General features: G+C 45.9%; 1 protein-coding gene across 1 annotated transcript in view; it reads right to left on the bottom strand.

The window, feature by feature from the left end:
• Nucleotides 1–16916, bottom strand: part of LOC144509514 (glutamate receptor ionotropic, NMDA 2B-like) — a 359314-nt gene that overhangs the window by 63807 nt on the left and 278591 nt on the right. Inside the window, exons 6-10 of the mRNA XM_078238420.1 lie at nt 16682–16850; nt 13867–14020; nt 10544–10669; nt 7461–7690; nt 4306–4466 (exon numbers count right to left, since the gene is read on the bottom strand). Coding sequence (XP_078094546.1) covers nt 4306–4466; nt 7461–7690; nt 10544–10669; nt 13867–14020; nt 16682–16850 — 840 coding nt within the window. The remainder of the gene's footprint in view (nt 1–4305; nt 4467–7460; nt 7691–10543; nt 10670–13866; nt 14021–16681; nt 16851–16916) is intronic.

Raw genomic sequence — 16916 nt, 5'->3', positions numbered from 1 at the left:
CGGCCCATCGAGTCTGCTCCGACCACAATCCCACCCAGACCCTACTCCCATATCCCTACATATTTTACCCACTAATTCCTCTAACCTACGCATTTCAGGACACTAAGGGGCAATTTAACATGGCCAATCAACCTAACCCACACATCTTTGGACTGTGGGAGGAAACCGGAGCACCCGGAGGAAACCCACGCAGACACGAGGAGAATGTGCAAACTCCACACAGACAGTGACCCAAGCCGGGAATCGAACCCAGGTCCCTGGAGCTGTGAAGCAGCAGTGCCAACCACTGTGCTACCGTGCCGCCCTCTCTCTGCAGATGCGGCCAGACTTGCTGAGTTTATCCAGCATCTTCTGTTGTTATTTCAGATTTCCAGCATCCACAGTTTTCTATTTTTCTTCCAGATAGTTGGAGTCTCCTGGTTCTTGCCAAGAGCTGGAAGTGACCCCTGTGCATGTACAGGGGGTGGGGGGGGGGGGGGGGGGGTGGGGTGGTGGTGTGGTAGTAGGTGGAGGTAGGGGGTGGAGGAGGTGGGGAGGTGGTGGGGGAAGGGGAGGAGGGTGCAGCAGGGGAGGTTGTTTTAAGGAAAAGTTTGAAAACCATCAGCTTAGGCCAGTGGCGGGCAACCTTCCTAGTGAGTGGGCCGCATGAGTGACCCTCCTTCATCGCGGCCACAAGATTGAAATTGGGCTCGTTCACTAACTGTGACCCCATGAATAAGATTAAATACATTTAATACACGCCAAATATTTCATAAGTTATAGAAAATAACGAGTTGCAGAACACCACAGCTTCGCAGGCTGTATTAAGTGCCATCAAAATTTTGATTTACCTCAAATGTCTGGTTTCTCATCTAGCCGAGTTTAACTCCGGTTCTTGCAGCTCTCCCTTTAACTCAGAGCACTTTCTCTGCTTTTGACTTAAATTCTCCTGAACAGGACCTTGTACAAATCCTTGTTCTTTGTTCCTTTAATTTAACTGTCCTCTCGAGACATTCTTTTTGTCCCAACTCACTAGGTTCTGACTTTCTTTTGTTCTTTTGGGAAGTCTGCTCTCTGTAGCTCCCCTGTCCTGCCCTCCTTCTCCTGGGTCCGCCTGAAAAAAATAACTCAAAAGTTCCTTCTGTCCTAGGGTGGTCCCTGGTTGCTAAGCAACAGCCTAGTTTTCCTTTAAGCCCTTTTTGCTTTTATGTCGCAAACTCTCATTACCATACAGACACAAACTGAAGCTGTTCAAATACAGAAACACAAAATTAAACTTGCTAAAAGTGATACCTTATTTCCCATGCCCACAAATGCAAATATAGATTACTTAGTCTGAAAGATGTGCTGGTTAGGTGCATTGACCCGAACAGGCGCCAGGCTGTGGCGACGAGTGGAATTTCATTGCAGTGTTAATGTAATCCTTACTTGTGACTAATAAATAAACTTTAATTTTTAACTTTTAAAACTACCGAGGTTTCCTGACAAAGTTCAGTCAAATAAATCTGTAATTAAAAGCTAATAATCATCAGCTTAGGCCATAAAGCTCTCGTAAAAACACAACGGGTTCAATCATGCCATATAGGACAGAAACCTGCTCGCCTTCCCTGGTCTGTGCTACATACTCTTTGAAATGGGCTAGTAAACCACTTAGTTACCACCACTGTCTCAAGGCTGATTAAATACTGGCCTTGCCAGTGATGTCCAATGAATAAAAAGAAACATAATTTGTAGAAGGTACATATGGTTCTTTACAACTCAACTTCAAATCCATACCTGGGGGGCGTGTAACCATGTTACTCAGCTCAACACATAGGAACTAGAAGTAGGAGTAGGCCATTTGACCCTTCGAGCCTGCTCCACCATTCATTTTGATCATGGCTGATCATCAAATTCAATATCCTGATCCCCCCTTCCCCCCATATCCCTTGATCCCTTTAGCCCCAAGAGTTATATCTAATTCCTTCTTGAAATCACACAACGTTTTGGCCTCAACAACTTTCTGTGGTAGTGAATTCCACACATTCACCACCCTCTGGGTGAAGAAATTTCTCCTCACCTCAGTTCTAAAACATTTATCCCTCATCCTCAAACTATGACCCCTAGTTCTGGACTCCCCCACCATCGGGAACATTTTTTCTGAATCTACCCTGTCTAACCCTGTTAGAATTTCACAGGCCTCAGTTACTTTAATTTTCAGGACTACCCGGGCTTAGAGGGTTATATCATGATGCCCAGTTGCATACACGGATGGGAACACCACCAGCTTCAAGTTCCCCTCCAAGCCACTCGTCACCCTGACTTGGAAATATATCTACTGTTCCTTCACAGTTGCTGGACCAAAATCCTGAAATTCCCTCTCCAATAGCTTTGTGGGTCAACCCACAGCACCTGGACTGCAGCGATTCAAGAAGGCAGCTCACCCCCACCTTCTCAAGGGCAACTAGGGGTAGGCAATAAATACTGGCCAGCCAGCAACGCCCATATCCCCACGATTGAATTTAAAAAATACATGTACCAACATGTAATCTACGGCATGTAATCTACGGGCGGCACGGTAGCACAGTGGTTAGCACTGCTGCTTCACAGCTCCAGGGACCTGGGTTCGATTCCCGGCTTGGGTCACTGTCTGTGTGGAATTTGCACATTCTCCTCGTGCCTGCGTGGGTTTCCTCCGGGTGCTCTGGTTTCCTCCCACAGTCCAAAGATGTGCGGGTTAGGTTGATTGGCCATGCTAAAATTGCCCCTTAGTGTCCTGGGATGCGTAGATTAGAGGGATTAGCGGGTAAAATATGTAGGGATATGGGGGTAGGGCCTGGGTGGGATTGTGGTCGGTGCAGACTCGATGGGCCGAATGGCCTCTTTCTGTACTGTAGAGTTTCTATGATTTCTATGAACTCTTCCCTTGAGTTTGGAAGAGGTATGCGGGAGTATGGTGGTGAGATTAGGGGATGTGCCATGATCATAATGAATGACGGACTAGGCCCAAAGGGCTGAATGGCCTATTCCTGCTCCTATTTTCGGTCGTTCTAAGGGAAAAACAAATCAAGATGTTTCAAATGATAAAGGAGCTCGATAGGGAGAAACTTTCTCCTTGTTGGGGCAAAGGGGGCATAAACTTATAAGTAGAGCTGAACTATTGAGGGCTTTGGACTCAAATCTCTGGAGTAGGGTTTGAACCCATGACCTGCTGACTTGGGGGGCCAGGAGCTCAGACACAAATCAGGGCATTGAGTACAAGAGTCAGGATGTCAGGTTGCAGCTTTATAGAACTTTGGTTAGGCAGTACTTACGTTCAATTCTGGTCACCGCATTATAGGCTTTGGAGAGGGTGCAGAAGAGGTTTACCAGGAAGCTACCTGGATTAGAGGGCATGAGCTATAAGGAGAGGCTGGACAAACTCGGGTTGTTTTCTCTGGAGTGGCGGAGGCTGAAGGGAGACCTGATAGAAGTCTATAAAATTATGAGAGGTGCAGATAGGGTTGACAGTCAGAATCTTTTTCCTAGAATTGAAATGTCGAATATTAGGGGCCACGCACTTAAGGTGAGAGGGGGAAAGTTCAAAGGAGATATGAGGGGCAAGTTTTTTACAGTGTGGTTGGGTGTCTGGAACGCGCTGCCAGGGGTGGTGGTGGAGGCAGATACGATGGGGACATTTAAGGGGCTTTTAGATAAGTACATGAAAAGGTGAGGAATAGAGGGATATGGACCAAGGGCAGGCAGAAGGGATTAGTTTAATTTGGCGTCATGTTCAGCACAACATCATGGGCCGAAAGGCCTGTTCCAATGCTGTACTGTTCTATTTGTCTGTTCTAAACAGAAATTTAAAATCGGGTTAGTTGGGAAAACCTCTTATATTTAGCCAACAAGCTTAGGATTTATCTGTGGGGTAAGAATGACGCACAAAGGAATCAACAGTATTGTGATAATGAAGCTCTTCCTGAAATGGGACGGCACGGTGGCACAATGGTTAGCACTGCTGCCTCACAGCGCCAGGGACCCGGTTCGATTCCTGGCTTGGGCCACTGTCTGTGTGGACTTTGCACGTTCTCCCCGTGTCTGCGTGGGTTTCCTCCCACAGTCCAAATATGTGCAGGTTAGGTGGATTGGCCATGCCAAATTGCCCCTTAGTGTGAGGGTAAGTGCATGGGGTTCTGGGGATAGGGCCTGGGTGGGATTGTGGTCAGTGCAGACTTGGTGGGCTGAATGCCCTCCTTCTCTACTATAGGGATTCTATGATTCTATGAAAGAAAACCTAGAAAATATATGAGCTACTCGGACCCGATCAAAAGTCCCATCAGGAATTCAATTACATGGAATTCTTACCCTGCCTTCAGGCTTATTAATGCATCGAACACCGACTTCTGGTTGTACTTCGTCATGTAGCTGTGCATTTCAAAGTAATTGTTCCGGATGTTTCTCTCCGTGCTTCCATTGGGGACGGTGCCAAACCGGAAAGGAGGGGAGAAATCGTTCGGCCTTTGAAACTGCGGAGAGAAAAGGGCACACTGACGCTGGCCGGGATTGAGGTATATCCACAAAAACGCACCGTAGCTCGTGCACACACACAGGCTACATCTTTTTTTCTTTATTCATTCGTGGGACATGGGCATCGCTGGCTGGGCCAGCATTTATTGCCCATCCCTAGTTGCCCGAGGCCAGTTGAGCGTCAACCACATTGCTGTGTCTCTGGAGTCACATGTAGGCCAGACCGGGTAAGGACAGCAGATTTCCTTCCCTAAAGGACATTCGTGAACCAGATGGGTTTTTCCGACAATCGACAATGGTTTCATGGTCATCAGTAGATTCTTAATTCCAAATATTTTTTTTTATTGAATTCAAATTCCATCATCTGCTGTGGCGGGATTCGAACCCGGGTCCCCAGAATATTAGCTGAGTTTCTGAATTAATATTCTAGCTATAATACCACTGGGCCATTGCAATTTTATGGTCATGCAATTTAATTAGTAACCCAGAGGTGTGGACAATTAATCCACTCGAACAGTTTACAGAAGGAACTGGTGTCTATAAAAGCATCGCCATCATGAAGCTGATAGATTGTCACACAAACCCCATTGGTTTTTTCATGCTTTTGAGCTTCTATCTGTGACTGCTCTATATGTGACTCCAGTCCCACGCTGGCATGGTTGACTCTTAAGTGCTTCCTGCCAGGTGAAAAGCCACTAAATGCGAACAGCAACAATGATATGAAATAAAAAGACAAAGTGCTGGAAAAACTCAACAGGTCTGGCAGCATCTGTGGAGAGACAAACAGAGTTAACCGTTCAAGTCCAATCTAACTTTTCATCTCAATAGCATCTTTAACACAAGATGTTCTGAGGCACTTCACAAGAGCATTATTCAACAAAATTCCACACCAAAATTCTTAGGGCCAAAACTATGGTCAAAGGGTTGGGGTTGAACAAGCCTCTTAACAAATATACTATATATAAAAGATATATCCTATACAGCTGGAATACTGTGAATGGTTTTGGTCCCCTTATCTAAGGAAAGTTATACTGGCATTGGAGGCAATCCGGAGAAGGTTCACTAGGTTGATCCCGGGAGGAGATGAGAGAGATAAAGAGGTGATTTGAAAACAAGGATGGGAATTTTAAAATTGACAAGTGTCTTAACTAGAAACCAGTAGTTCAGAATAACAAAACTGTGACAGTTCACGAAGAAGGCCCACTTGAACTTCTCAGGGGAACAAGGGATGTGCATAGAATGTTGGCTTTGTCAGTAAGTCAGAAGGTCAGCCGAAAGAATAGAATAAACACATGGGAAGAAATCTGAACTTAACCCATCTGTCAAAAGTTAACAGAGAATCACATTGAGCCGATTGCAAAGCTGGTGTTGTCCATAGAATCCCTACAGTGCAGAAGGAGGCCATTCGGCTCATCAAGTCTGCACCGATCACAATCCCACCCAGCCCCTGTTCCCATAACCCCTCATATTTACCCTGCTAATCTCCTTGACACTAGGGTCAATTTAGCATAGCCAATCAACCTAACCTGCACATCTTTGGACTGTGGGAGGAAACTGGAGCACCCGGAGGAAATCCACGCAGAAGAATGTGCAAACCCCACACAGACAGTGACCCAAGCCGGGAATCGAACCCAGGTCCCTGGCGCTGTGAGGCAGCAGTGCTAACCACTGTGCCACCGTGCCACCCTGTGTTGCACCTGATCCCATGGGTTTTCCAACCCTGCGAATTCTGTTACAACTATTCCAATGGTGTCTCTCCTCTATTAACTCGATGGGAGAGATTTTCCACCAGAACCCCCCCTCCCACCCCCCCCCCCACCCCCCCCCCCCCCACCCCCCCCCCCCCCCCACCCCCACCCCCCCCCCCCCCCCCCCCCCACCCCAACCTCCCACCTCAATCCATTGGCCAACAACAGGATCTTCCAGTCCTGTCAATGTCAGCCATGTTTTGTGTTATTTACCGGCTGCAGAAGGTCACCAGCAGCAGGGCCAGCCGCTGGCAGTAGCGGGAAGGGGCCAGAAAATTCAGCCCTGTGATTCATTCACAGAGGCAACATTTCCCCAATCTCTCCTAATTCCTGTTCATGCTCCTTATCACACTTTCTTTATTCTTTCATGGGATATGGGTGGCACAGTAGTTAGCACTGCTGCCTCACCACACCAGGGACCAGGGTTCAGTTCTGATCTGTGTAGAGTTTGCATGTTCTCCCCATGTCTGCCTGGGTTTCCTCTGGGTGCTCCGGTTTCCTCCCACAGTCCGAAGATGTGCAGGTTAGGTGGATTGGCCCATGGTAAATTGTCCCTTAGTGTCCAAAGATGTGCAGATGAGGTGGATTGGCAATGAACAATGCACAGGATTATGGGGCTGGGACAGAGGTAGGGCTTGGGTAGAGTGCTTTTTCAGAGGGTCAGTGCAGGCTTGCCAGGGCATTTAAGAGTGAACCACATTGCAGTGGCTCTGGAGTCACATGTAGGCCAGACCGGGTAAGGACAGCAGATTTTCTTCCCTAAAGGGACATTAGTGAACCAGATGGATTTTTCAGAAAAATCAGTAATGGCCACCATTACAGAAACTAATTTAATTTTAAAACTGATTTTAAATTCCACCAACCACCATCGCAGGTTTTGAACCCAAAGTATTAGGCAGGGCTTTTGGATTGCTAGTCCAGTGACAAGACCGCTACACCACCACGTCCCAGTGGTGAAACTAATTGCACAGAAAGTGTTTCAACTGAACCAAGGCAATGTACCAAAAACGCAATTTAAAAAAACAATGAATGCCACTTGACAATAATTATTTTACACAAATAATAATTTATCAGATAAAATCCTGAAGGAAAATGGGTTTTCTGTTGTAGAATCAGCAATGTTATTTGGAATGTTCACTCAGTCATTTTAGATCATAGAAACTAGAAGCAGGAGTAGGCCATTTAGCCCTTCAAGCCTGCTCCGCCATTCATTTTGATCATGGTTGGAGGTGGCTAGAATCTTACCTTCTTATCACTCAAGCCTGATACTTGGTCCACGTATTCCTCTTGGATCATGAACGCAGCAAGGTTGGCTGTGTAACTGGCCAGGAAGATCACAGCGAAGAAGGCCCACACCGACACCATAATCTTGCTCGTTGTTCCCTTCGGGTTCTGGACCGGCACAGAGTTGTTAAACACAAGGCCCCAGAGCAGCCAGATGGCTTTCCCGATGGTGAAAGAAGGCCCTCCCGGTTCTGCGGCACAAGACACAGGGGAAAGTTCAAGGGCTTGAGGGCTGCAGCAAGAGTTTCTCATCGGCCCAAGCCTCATCCCGCCCAACCAACGGGTCTCGCAAGGGTACTGGCTTTAAGAAATTAGTGTCACAAGTAGGCTTACATTAACACTACAATGAAGTTATTGTGAAAATCCCCTCGTCGTCGCACTCCAGCACCTGTACACTGAGGGAGAATTTAGCATGGCCAATGCACCTAACTAGCATGTTTTTCGGACCGTGGGAGGAAACCAGAGCACCCATAGGAAACCCACGCAGACACCGGGAGAATGTTCAAACTCCACACAGGCAGTGACCCCAGCCAGGAATCGAACCCAGGTCCCGTGAGGCAGCAGTACTAACCACTGTGCCATGAATGCCAGAAGCCATTTGGCTCCTTGCCCAGTAGCATGGTGCACAATTCAATCCAAGCTTGATCAGACCCTCACCCAATATTTACAATAGCAGAGACCAAGAGCATGAGGGAGCTCATCTAAGCTTGAAACCAGCTAGCGAGCCAGGCACCAGATTTTGACTATTGGCTGACCAGCTAAGTGTTCCAAGTACCTCAGTGACTCTTGGTTCAGCAAGGGGACAGGTGCTTGGGCGCGAGTTCCAGGTAACTAAGGAGGCCCAGGGTGGTTCTAAGTGGAGTAACAGATAGCCAGGAGTGAGTTCCTCGTAGGGATTATTCAAGGAGGCATACACAGATCAGTTACAGCCTGAAATATTATCGAGGGGTTCGGGTTGATTATATAAAGAAGAGCGAATATCCAGGATTGAGCTGGAGGCTGGAATGTAATCATGGGTGAATTATGTATAGAATAACAGATACCCAGAAGTGTGTCACAGGCTGGAACGTAATCACAGAGTCATGAGCCTGTAGAGACCTCAAAACAGTTTGAACTTCCAGTTAGCAACTGAAGGGGATGCCAAATTTTATATTTTAAGACTTTCACTGCAACAAATTAAAACATAATACTATAGACCAAATCTCATTTCCTTTTTATAGGTGTCTTATACTTTAAACCACAGAAAGGAATGTTCCCCTTTTATACTTACATAGAAACATAGATACGAGAAGCAGGAGGAGGCCATTCGGCCCTTCAAGCCTGCTCCGCCATTCATTCTGATCATGGCTGATCATCAAATTCAATATCCTGATCCCCCCTTCCTCCCATATCCCTGATCCCTTTAGCCCCAAGAGCTATATCTAATTTCTTCTTGAAATCACACAATGTTTTGGCCCAAATCAGACAACGTTTTGGCCTATCACACATCACACTCTCCACAGAATTACAGTCCTTACAATAGCAGCCTATAGGTTGCTTGCTGCTTCCAGTGGGTTCCTGTATCCATATTCCATTGAGTAGTAACTTTGAGTGACCGTCTCCAAGCACTTTCCTCAGTTTTTGTAGAGTTTCCTAACTCACCACCATCAGTAAAGCCCATTCTAATGTTCCTTCTTCCCCCCGCCATGCCTGGACTAACCTCGCAGGATATGTCTCTTTAACTAGAGACCATCTCCCTCCTGCATTTGGCTGGTCAAACAGTCTTTTCTTTCTGCTGACCACACAGAACTGTTGTTTGTCTGTCATTTTCATTTGATTTGTAGGGAAACCTGTAACCCGATGTCAAAAACAGCTTCCTCTGCCCTCTTCTGCATGGAACACATTAACCTTGTATCCAGGTAAAAACGCTGATTAGCTATACTTGATCCCATTGCCCTTTCATTTTAGAAGTAAATGGCAGTTCACAGCACAACTGTGATACCTTCAACACCTTTCTGGGATTTTGGGAGACTTAGCATCTATCCATTTGTAAACTCAGAGACTGCTGCCATTGTTGTCCAGTGTAAATACCTTGCACCTTCTTCCCAGTAAACAACCTAAGCCTTCCTTTAATCTTTAATAAACAAACCACTGAGACTTACTGTCAGGTAGGCGTAAGAGCAAGTCACATGACACCCTTCATTCACTCTAAATCTAGAGATAATGTCCAAAACATACTAACCATAAAAACCCCTCAACTGAATCAACAGATGCTCCAGATTAATGGCTGGAATGTAACTGGTTTGGGTGGATTATGTGTAGAATAACATAAACCCAGGAGTGAGTTACAGACTGGAGTACAATCTCGGGGTTCAAGTTGTGCTACATAGGAGAAAGCACATACTCGAGTGAGTTATAGGATGGAATTTACTTTAAAGTTTATTTATTAGTGTCACAAGTAGGCTTACATTAACGCTGCAATGAAATTACTGTGAAAATCCCCTACTCACTACACTACACTCCGGCGCCTGTTCGGGCACACTGAGGGAGAATTTAGCATAGCCAATGCACCCAACCAGCACGCCTTTTGGATGTGGGAGGAAACCGGTGCACCCGGAGGAAAGCCACGCAGAGAATGTGCAGACTAAGCTCAGCCAAGCACCTAACGCAGGAATCAAACGCAGGTCTCTGGCGCTGTGGGGCAGCAGTGCTAACCACTGTGCCACCGTGCCGCCCATATCAAAGGGTGGATTATGTATGCTGGGGGATTTTCACAGTAACTTAATTGCAGTGCTAATGTAGGCCTATTTGTGACACTAATAAATAAAACATAGAGCCTAATGATTGATTATTTATAAATTGGAATTAATTTGTAGAGTTCGCTTGACGGAATTTGGATAGTAAGAGATTTCAATCGTTTTACCCATTGCCTCAGGCATGGTCTATAAAAGTGATGCAGCAATTGTTTATTGGCACTTTGCAGTTGGGTTCAGGGTCAAGTCTATGCTTTATATACAGGTTAAATGGATGGGTGAGAGATCATCGACACGAAAGCAGTACTTTACCCCTTCCATCAGCCAGACACCGATTGTATCCCACAGGACTGAAGTACTCAAAGACAAAAACTGCAACAGCCGAGACAATCAGGAGCATGACGAACATCATCACCCAGACATCTGCACTGAAGGGCTCTGCGGCATTGAAAAGCAAAACGTTAGAGTCCATAACCTCAAGACTCCAGACATTAACCCCCTCCCCTCCAAGACAGTGCCATCACAGAAAGTTACACAGTGAGTCTCCTTGAGAAACTGAGTTGAGAGCTACTTTTTTTTAACCATACAAACATGGGCTGCATCTTAAGAGAGAAGGTTGAGACTTTTTTGACGGGATGAGGTACAGTTCGGCCGAGGTGGGAGTACTTTGAGTTTGGGGTATGGAGGTCGCCAGCATTTGTTACATATCTCATTATGGAAAGGAAGCCTTCAGCCAAACTCCCATTACGCAATGGAGTCCCCATAGAATGGAGTCCTTCAACCGAGTCCCCACAGAGTGGAGTCCTTCAATCTAGTCCCCATTACAGAATGGAGTCCTTCAACCTAGTTCCCCATTATAGAGTCATAGAGGTTTACAGCATGGAAACAGGCCCTTCAGCCAACTTGTCCATGCCGCCCTTTTTTTTAAACCCCTAATTAGTTCCAATTGCCACATTTGGCTCATATCCCTCTATACCCATCTTACCCATGTAACTGTCTAAATGCTTTTTAAAAGACAAAATTGTACCCGCCTCTACTACTACCTCTGGCAGCTTGTTCCAGACACTCACCACCCTCTGTATGAAAACATTGCCCCTCTGGACCCTTTTATATCTCTCCCCTCTCACCTTACACATATGCCCTCTAGTTTTAGACTCCCCTACCTTTAGGAAAAGATATTGACTATCTAGCTGATCTATGCCCCTCATTTTTTATAGACCTCTATAAGATCACCCCTCAGCCTCCTACGCTCCAGAGAAAAAAGTCCCAGTCTATCCAGCCTCTCCTTATAACTCAAACCTTTAAGTCCCGGTAGCATCCTAGTAAATCTCTTCTGCACTCTTTCTAGTTTAATAATATCCTTTCTATAATAGGGTGACCAGAACTGTACACAGTATTCCAAGTGTGGCCTTACCAATGTCTTGTACAACTTCAGCAAGACGTCCCAACTCCTGTATTCAATGTTCTGACCAATGAAACCAAGCATGCTGAATGCCTTCTTCACCACTCTATCCACCTGTGACTCCACTTTCAAGGAACTATGAACATGTACCCCTGGATCTCCTTGTTCTGTAACTCTCCCCAACGTCCTACCATTAACTGAGTAAGACCTGCCCTGGTTCAATCTACCAAAATGCATCACCTCGCATTTATCTAAATTAAACTCCATCTGCCATTCGTCAGCCCACTAGCCCAATTGATCAAGATCCCGTTGCAATCCAAGATAACCTTCTTCACTGTCCACTATGCCACCAATCTTGGTGTCATCTGCAAACTTACTAACCATGCCTCCTATATTCTCATCCAAATCATTAATATAAATGACAAATAACAGTGGACCCAGCACCGATCCCTGAGGCATACCACTGGTCACAGGTCTCCAGTTTGAAAAACAACCCTCTACAACCACCCTCTGGCTTCTGTCATCAAGCCAATTTTGTATCCATTTAGCTACCTCACCCTGGATCCCATGAGATTTAACCTTAGGCAACAACCTACCATGCGGTACCTTGTCAAAGGCCTTGCTAAAGTCCACGTAGACAACATCAACTGCACTGCCCTCATCTATCTTCTTGGTTACCCTTTCAAAAAACTCACTCAAATTTGAGAGACATGATTTTCCACTCACAAAGCCTGGAGTCCTTCAACCTGGTCCCCCATTATAGAATGGAGCCCTTCAACCTAGTCCACATTATAGAATGGAGTCCTTCAACCTAGTCCACATTATAGAATGGAGTCCTTCAACCTAGTCCACATTATAGAATGGAGTCCTTCAATCTAGTCCCCCATTATAGAATGGAGTCCTTCAACCTAATCCACATTATAGAATGGAGTCCTTCAACCTAGTCCCTCATTATAGAATGGAGTCCTTCAACCTAGTCCCTCATGATAGAATGGAGTCCTTCAACCTAGTCCACATTATAGAATGGAGTCCTTCAAACCGGCAGTATGAAGTGAACAACCTCATCTCATTATTCTGAAATGGATTTGATGGTGTGTCCCTGATAGGGAAGATTCCTCATCCAATAAATCATGATGCCCAAATTATGATTGGTGCTGGCACTGACCTAGGTCATGCTGAATGGAGCAAGCAAGGAAACGGTATTTGGGGGGAGTTGGGGTGGGGCAGTGATGTGGGGAGGGGGGTAAATGGGGCATGCAAGGTCAAGGATAGAAATTTATTTCGGTGACTGCTGGACAGTAGGGCCACCTACATCAATGTGGCGACAACATTGTCTGGATAACAAATGTAAGCCGGTAAATATAAAGAAGGAAGGACTACATTTAGAAAGCACTTTTCATGATCAGTGGATGCCTCAAAGTGCTTTCCAGCCAATTATACTTTTGAAGTATGGTTACTGCTGCAATGTAAGAAATGTGTCATCCAATTTGCACAGAGCAAGCTCCCACAAATAGCAATGCGATAATGATCAGATAATCCAATCTTGCAATGTTGACTGAAGCATAAATATTGGCAGGGTCACGCTAGGCTCTCCAACTATTCTTCAGAATAGTGCCATGGGATATTTTCATCTCTCCCTAAGAGGGCAAATGGGACCTTATTTTAATATCCCATCCAAAATACAGTACCTCCTACAGAGCAGCACCATTCCCTCAATACTGCATTGATTTGATTTGATTTATTGTCAAGCACTGGGATACAGTGAAAAGTATTGTTCCTTGTGCGCCATACAGACAAAGCATACCATTCATAGAGTACATAGGGGAGAAGGAAAGGCGAGGGTGCAGAATGTAGTGTTACAGTCATAGCTAGGGTGCAGAGAAAGATCAGCTTAATATATGATAGGTCCATTCAAAAGTCTGATGATCTCAGACTTTTGTATCTATGAAACGCCAGCCTTGGATTTTTTCTGTTCAAGTGCTGAAGTGGGACTTAAACCCAGAACCAAGCTGACTCAGAGAGCAATACAGGTGAGTTTTCTGAAGTTTCTGAGGATGGTGATCGGGTAAAGGCGGGCAGTTATCAAGTGAAATGACCATGATTAACTCGTATTAAAGAGAATTGCTCCGCCCATCTACCTGAGGTCACCCAAGTTAGTATGACCTTTAACCACGCAAACAAAATGGAGGTCCACTGAACTTTGACCCACAGACTAAAGCTTATCATCAGTTACCCAGAAACGCAGAGGGTGACACAGTGCCATTGCTCCGTGACACCATAACGCTGATCCCAGTTTCTATGAAGGGCACTGAGAAGTCCACCACCTCCGATCGCTCTTCATTGATGGTCAGCGAGCCCACCGCCATCTGTGCCTGCTTCCGTACCACCTGGCAACAGAAACAGGTATGTTTAGAAAGGTGAATATCAGGAATGTCACTATTACAATCTGCTCCATGTACTTCTTGCCTCTTGGTTCCCAGATGTTGGTAATAATCACACTCTAAGAGGCAATGTGGCATAGTAATTAGCACTGCTGCCTCTCAGCGCCAGGGACACAGGTTCGATCCCGGCCTTGGGCCACTGTCTGTGCGGAGTTTGCACGTTCTTCCCGTGTCTGCATGGGTTTCCTCCGGGTCCGCCGGTTTCCTCCCACAGTCCAACTTGTGCAGGTTAGGTGGATTGGCCATGCTAAATTGCCACTTTAGTGTCCAAAGATCTGCAGGTTAGATGGATTAGCCATGGTAAATGTGTGGAGTTACAGGGATAGGGCAGGAGGGAGGGATAGTCTATCAAAGAGTCAGTGCAGACTCGATGGGCCAAATGGCCTCTTCTGCGCTGTAGGGATTCTATGATTCTATAATTTAAGCTTGGAAGCAACAAAGCCCTTTATCTTTAACTTGCCATGCTGTCTTATACACTAGAAGGACAGGTTTGAACTGGCTCGGTTACACATCAGATCAGCCGTGAAATGTGGTCCCCTGGATCACTTACCATAAAATCACAGAATCCCTACAGTGCAGAATGAGGCCATTTGACCTGCACCGACTCTCCAAAAACATCTCCAACATCTTAACCAGCCCCCTCTCCCCCCCCCCCCCCTCCCCAACCTACCTCTATCCCTGTAACCCCACTCGTTTACCCTGCTAATCCCCATAACCTACACATCTTTGGACACTACGGAATAATTTACCAAGTCAAATCCACCTAACCTGCACATCTTCGGACTGTGGGAGGAAACCAGAGCACCCGGAGGAAACCCGCGCAGACATGGGGAGAACGTGCAAACTCCACACAGACAGTCACCCAAGGCCGGAATTGAATCCAGGTCCCTGGTGCTGTGAGGCAGCAGTACTAACCATATGCCACCGTGCCACTCCCGGATTACATAGAATAAATGACACAGAAACAGGCCATTCGGCCCAAAAGGTCAATGCTGGTGTTTATGCTGCACTTAAGCTTCCTCCCATCTTTTTTCATCTAAATCTATATTAAGGAAACATTTACATTTTTTTTCAACAATCCACCAGTATTGTTGTGGTTATCCTGCCCCGTGCCAACTCAGAAATTAGCAAATTTACTGAATTGGATTTCTGAAATTGCCTTGCTAGGATTTGAACTTACTACCTCTGATTTAGGTGACCCCCTCCCCTTGGGCATGGTTTCTAAATGCTACACAATTTGTTAGACAGCCCTTCAATGAATTTGGATTTGCTCAGCTGCACCTGACCACTACAACTATTATTAAACGTTTTTTTAAATTATGACTTTTTTTTACCTTAATCGTCATCAGGACATTTACAAACCATTACTGGTGTTCTTGTGTGATCCCACCTCACAAATAACCTGTATAACATCAGAACTTACCAAAGGGGAGCTTGAACCTGCATCCATTAAGTTAACAGCCCAAAGCCATGATAACTACACTTCTACACCTGTATTAACTCACAGAGCTTCTCAGGGATTTTGATTTATCACAATAAAAGAATCGCAGGATCCCTACAGTGCAGAAGGAGGCCATCTGGCCCACCAAGTCTGGAATACCTTAACCAGGCCCTTTCCCCGACCCTATTCTCGTAACCCTACACATTTACTATGGCCAATCCATCTAACGTACACACCTTGTGACACTAAGGGGCAAGTTAGCATGGCCAATCCACCTAACCTGCACATCTTTAGACACTAAAAGGCAGTTTAGCATGGCCAATACACCTAGCCTGAATATCTTTGGACACTAATGGACAATTTAGCATGGCCAATCCATCTTACCTGCACATCTTTGGATATTAAGGGGTACTTTAGCATGGCCAATCCACCTAACCCACACATCTTCGGAGTGTGGGAGGAATCCGGGGCACCTGGAGGAAACCCAAGCAGACAGGGGGAGAATGTGCAGACTCCCCAAGGCCAGAATCGAACCAGAATCTCTGGTGCTGTGAGGGAGCAGCGCTAACCACCCATGCCACCATACCACCCATTATGATACATAAATGGGAAGCTGGTGGGTGTATCATTGGACTAGCAGTGGGGAAGTACAGCCTAATGCTCTGGGGACACAGGTTCAAATCCCAACACGGCAGCTGGTGGAATTTAAATTAAGTTAATAACAAGGAAGTCTGGAGTTGAAGCCATCTCAGTAATGGCAACCATGGCTGGGATTTTCCATGGTTTTCCCCAGCCATTGCCGTCGGCATCTTTGGGGGGAGTGGGGTGGACCACGATCTTGATGGGACTGGAAGATCATGCCAGAAGGAAGGGCTGGAAAATCCTGCCCTGAAAACTGTCGTCAAGTGTTGTAAAAACCAATCTGGTTCACTAATGTCCTTGAGGGAAGGAAATCTGCCGTCCTTACCCAGTCTGGCCTACATGTGACTCCAGAGTCACAGCAATGTGTCTCAACTGCCCTCTGAAAGGGCCTAGCAAACCATTCAATTCAAGGGCAATTAGGGATGGGCAACAAATGCTGGCCCAGCCCCTGACACCCACAGCCCGTGATAAAATAAAGGAAAAAATAGGTTCCATTTTGTAACAATCAAAGAGGGTTGACTTACTTCTCCAACCAGGCCATTCCATGTCCCATTGATTTTCTTCCCGTGTTTTCCATTTGTCACCAAGTATAAGTCATATGTAAACTTGACATACTTTGCGATTTTCTTCAAAATGTCAATGCAAAATCCTTTACAGCATCGCTTGATATAGATTCCTCCTTCAGTCTCATTGCTGGCAGCAAGGAGAAAAAAACAAAACAAATGTTTGTATTCATGAAGAACTGTTGAAGGCTCATCC

Source organism: Mustelus asterias, chromosome 21 (assembly GCF_964213995.1).
Source record: "Mustelus asterias chromosome 21, sMusAst1.hap1.1, whole genome shotgun sequence".
Taxonomy (NCBI): domain Eukaryota; kingdom Metazoa; phylum Chordata; class Chondrichthyes; order Carcharhiniformes; family Triakidae; genus Mustelus; species Mustelus asterias.
This window is presented reverse-complemented; position numbering and strand designations above follow the sequence as displayed.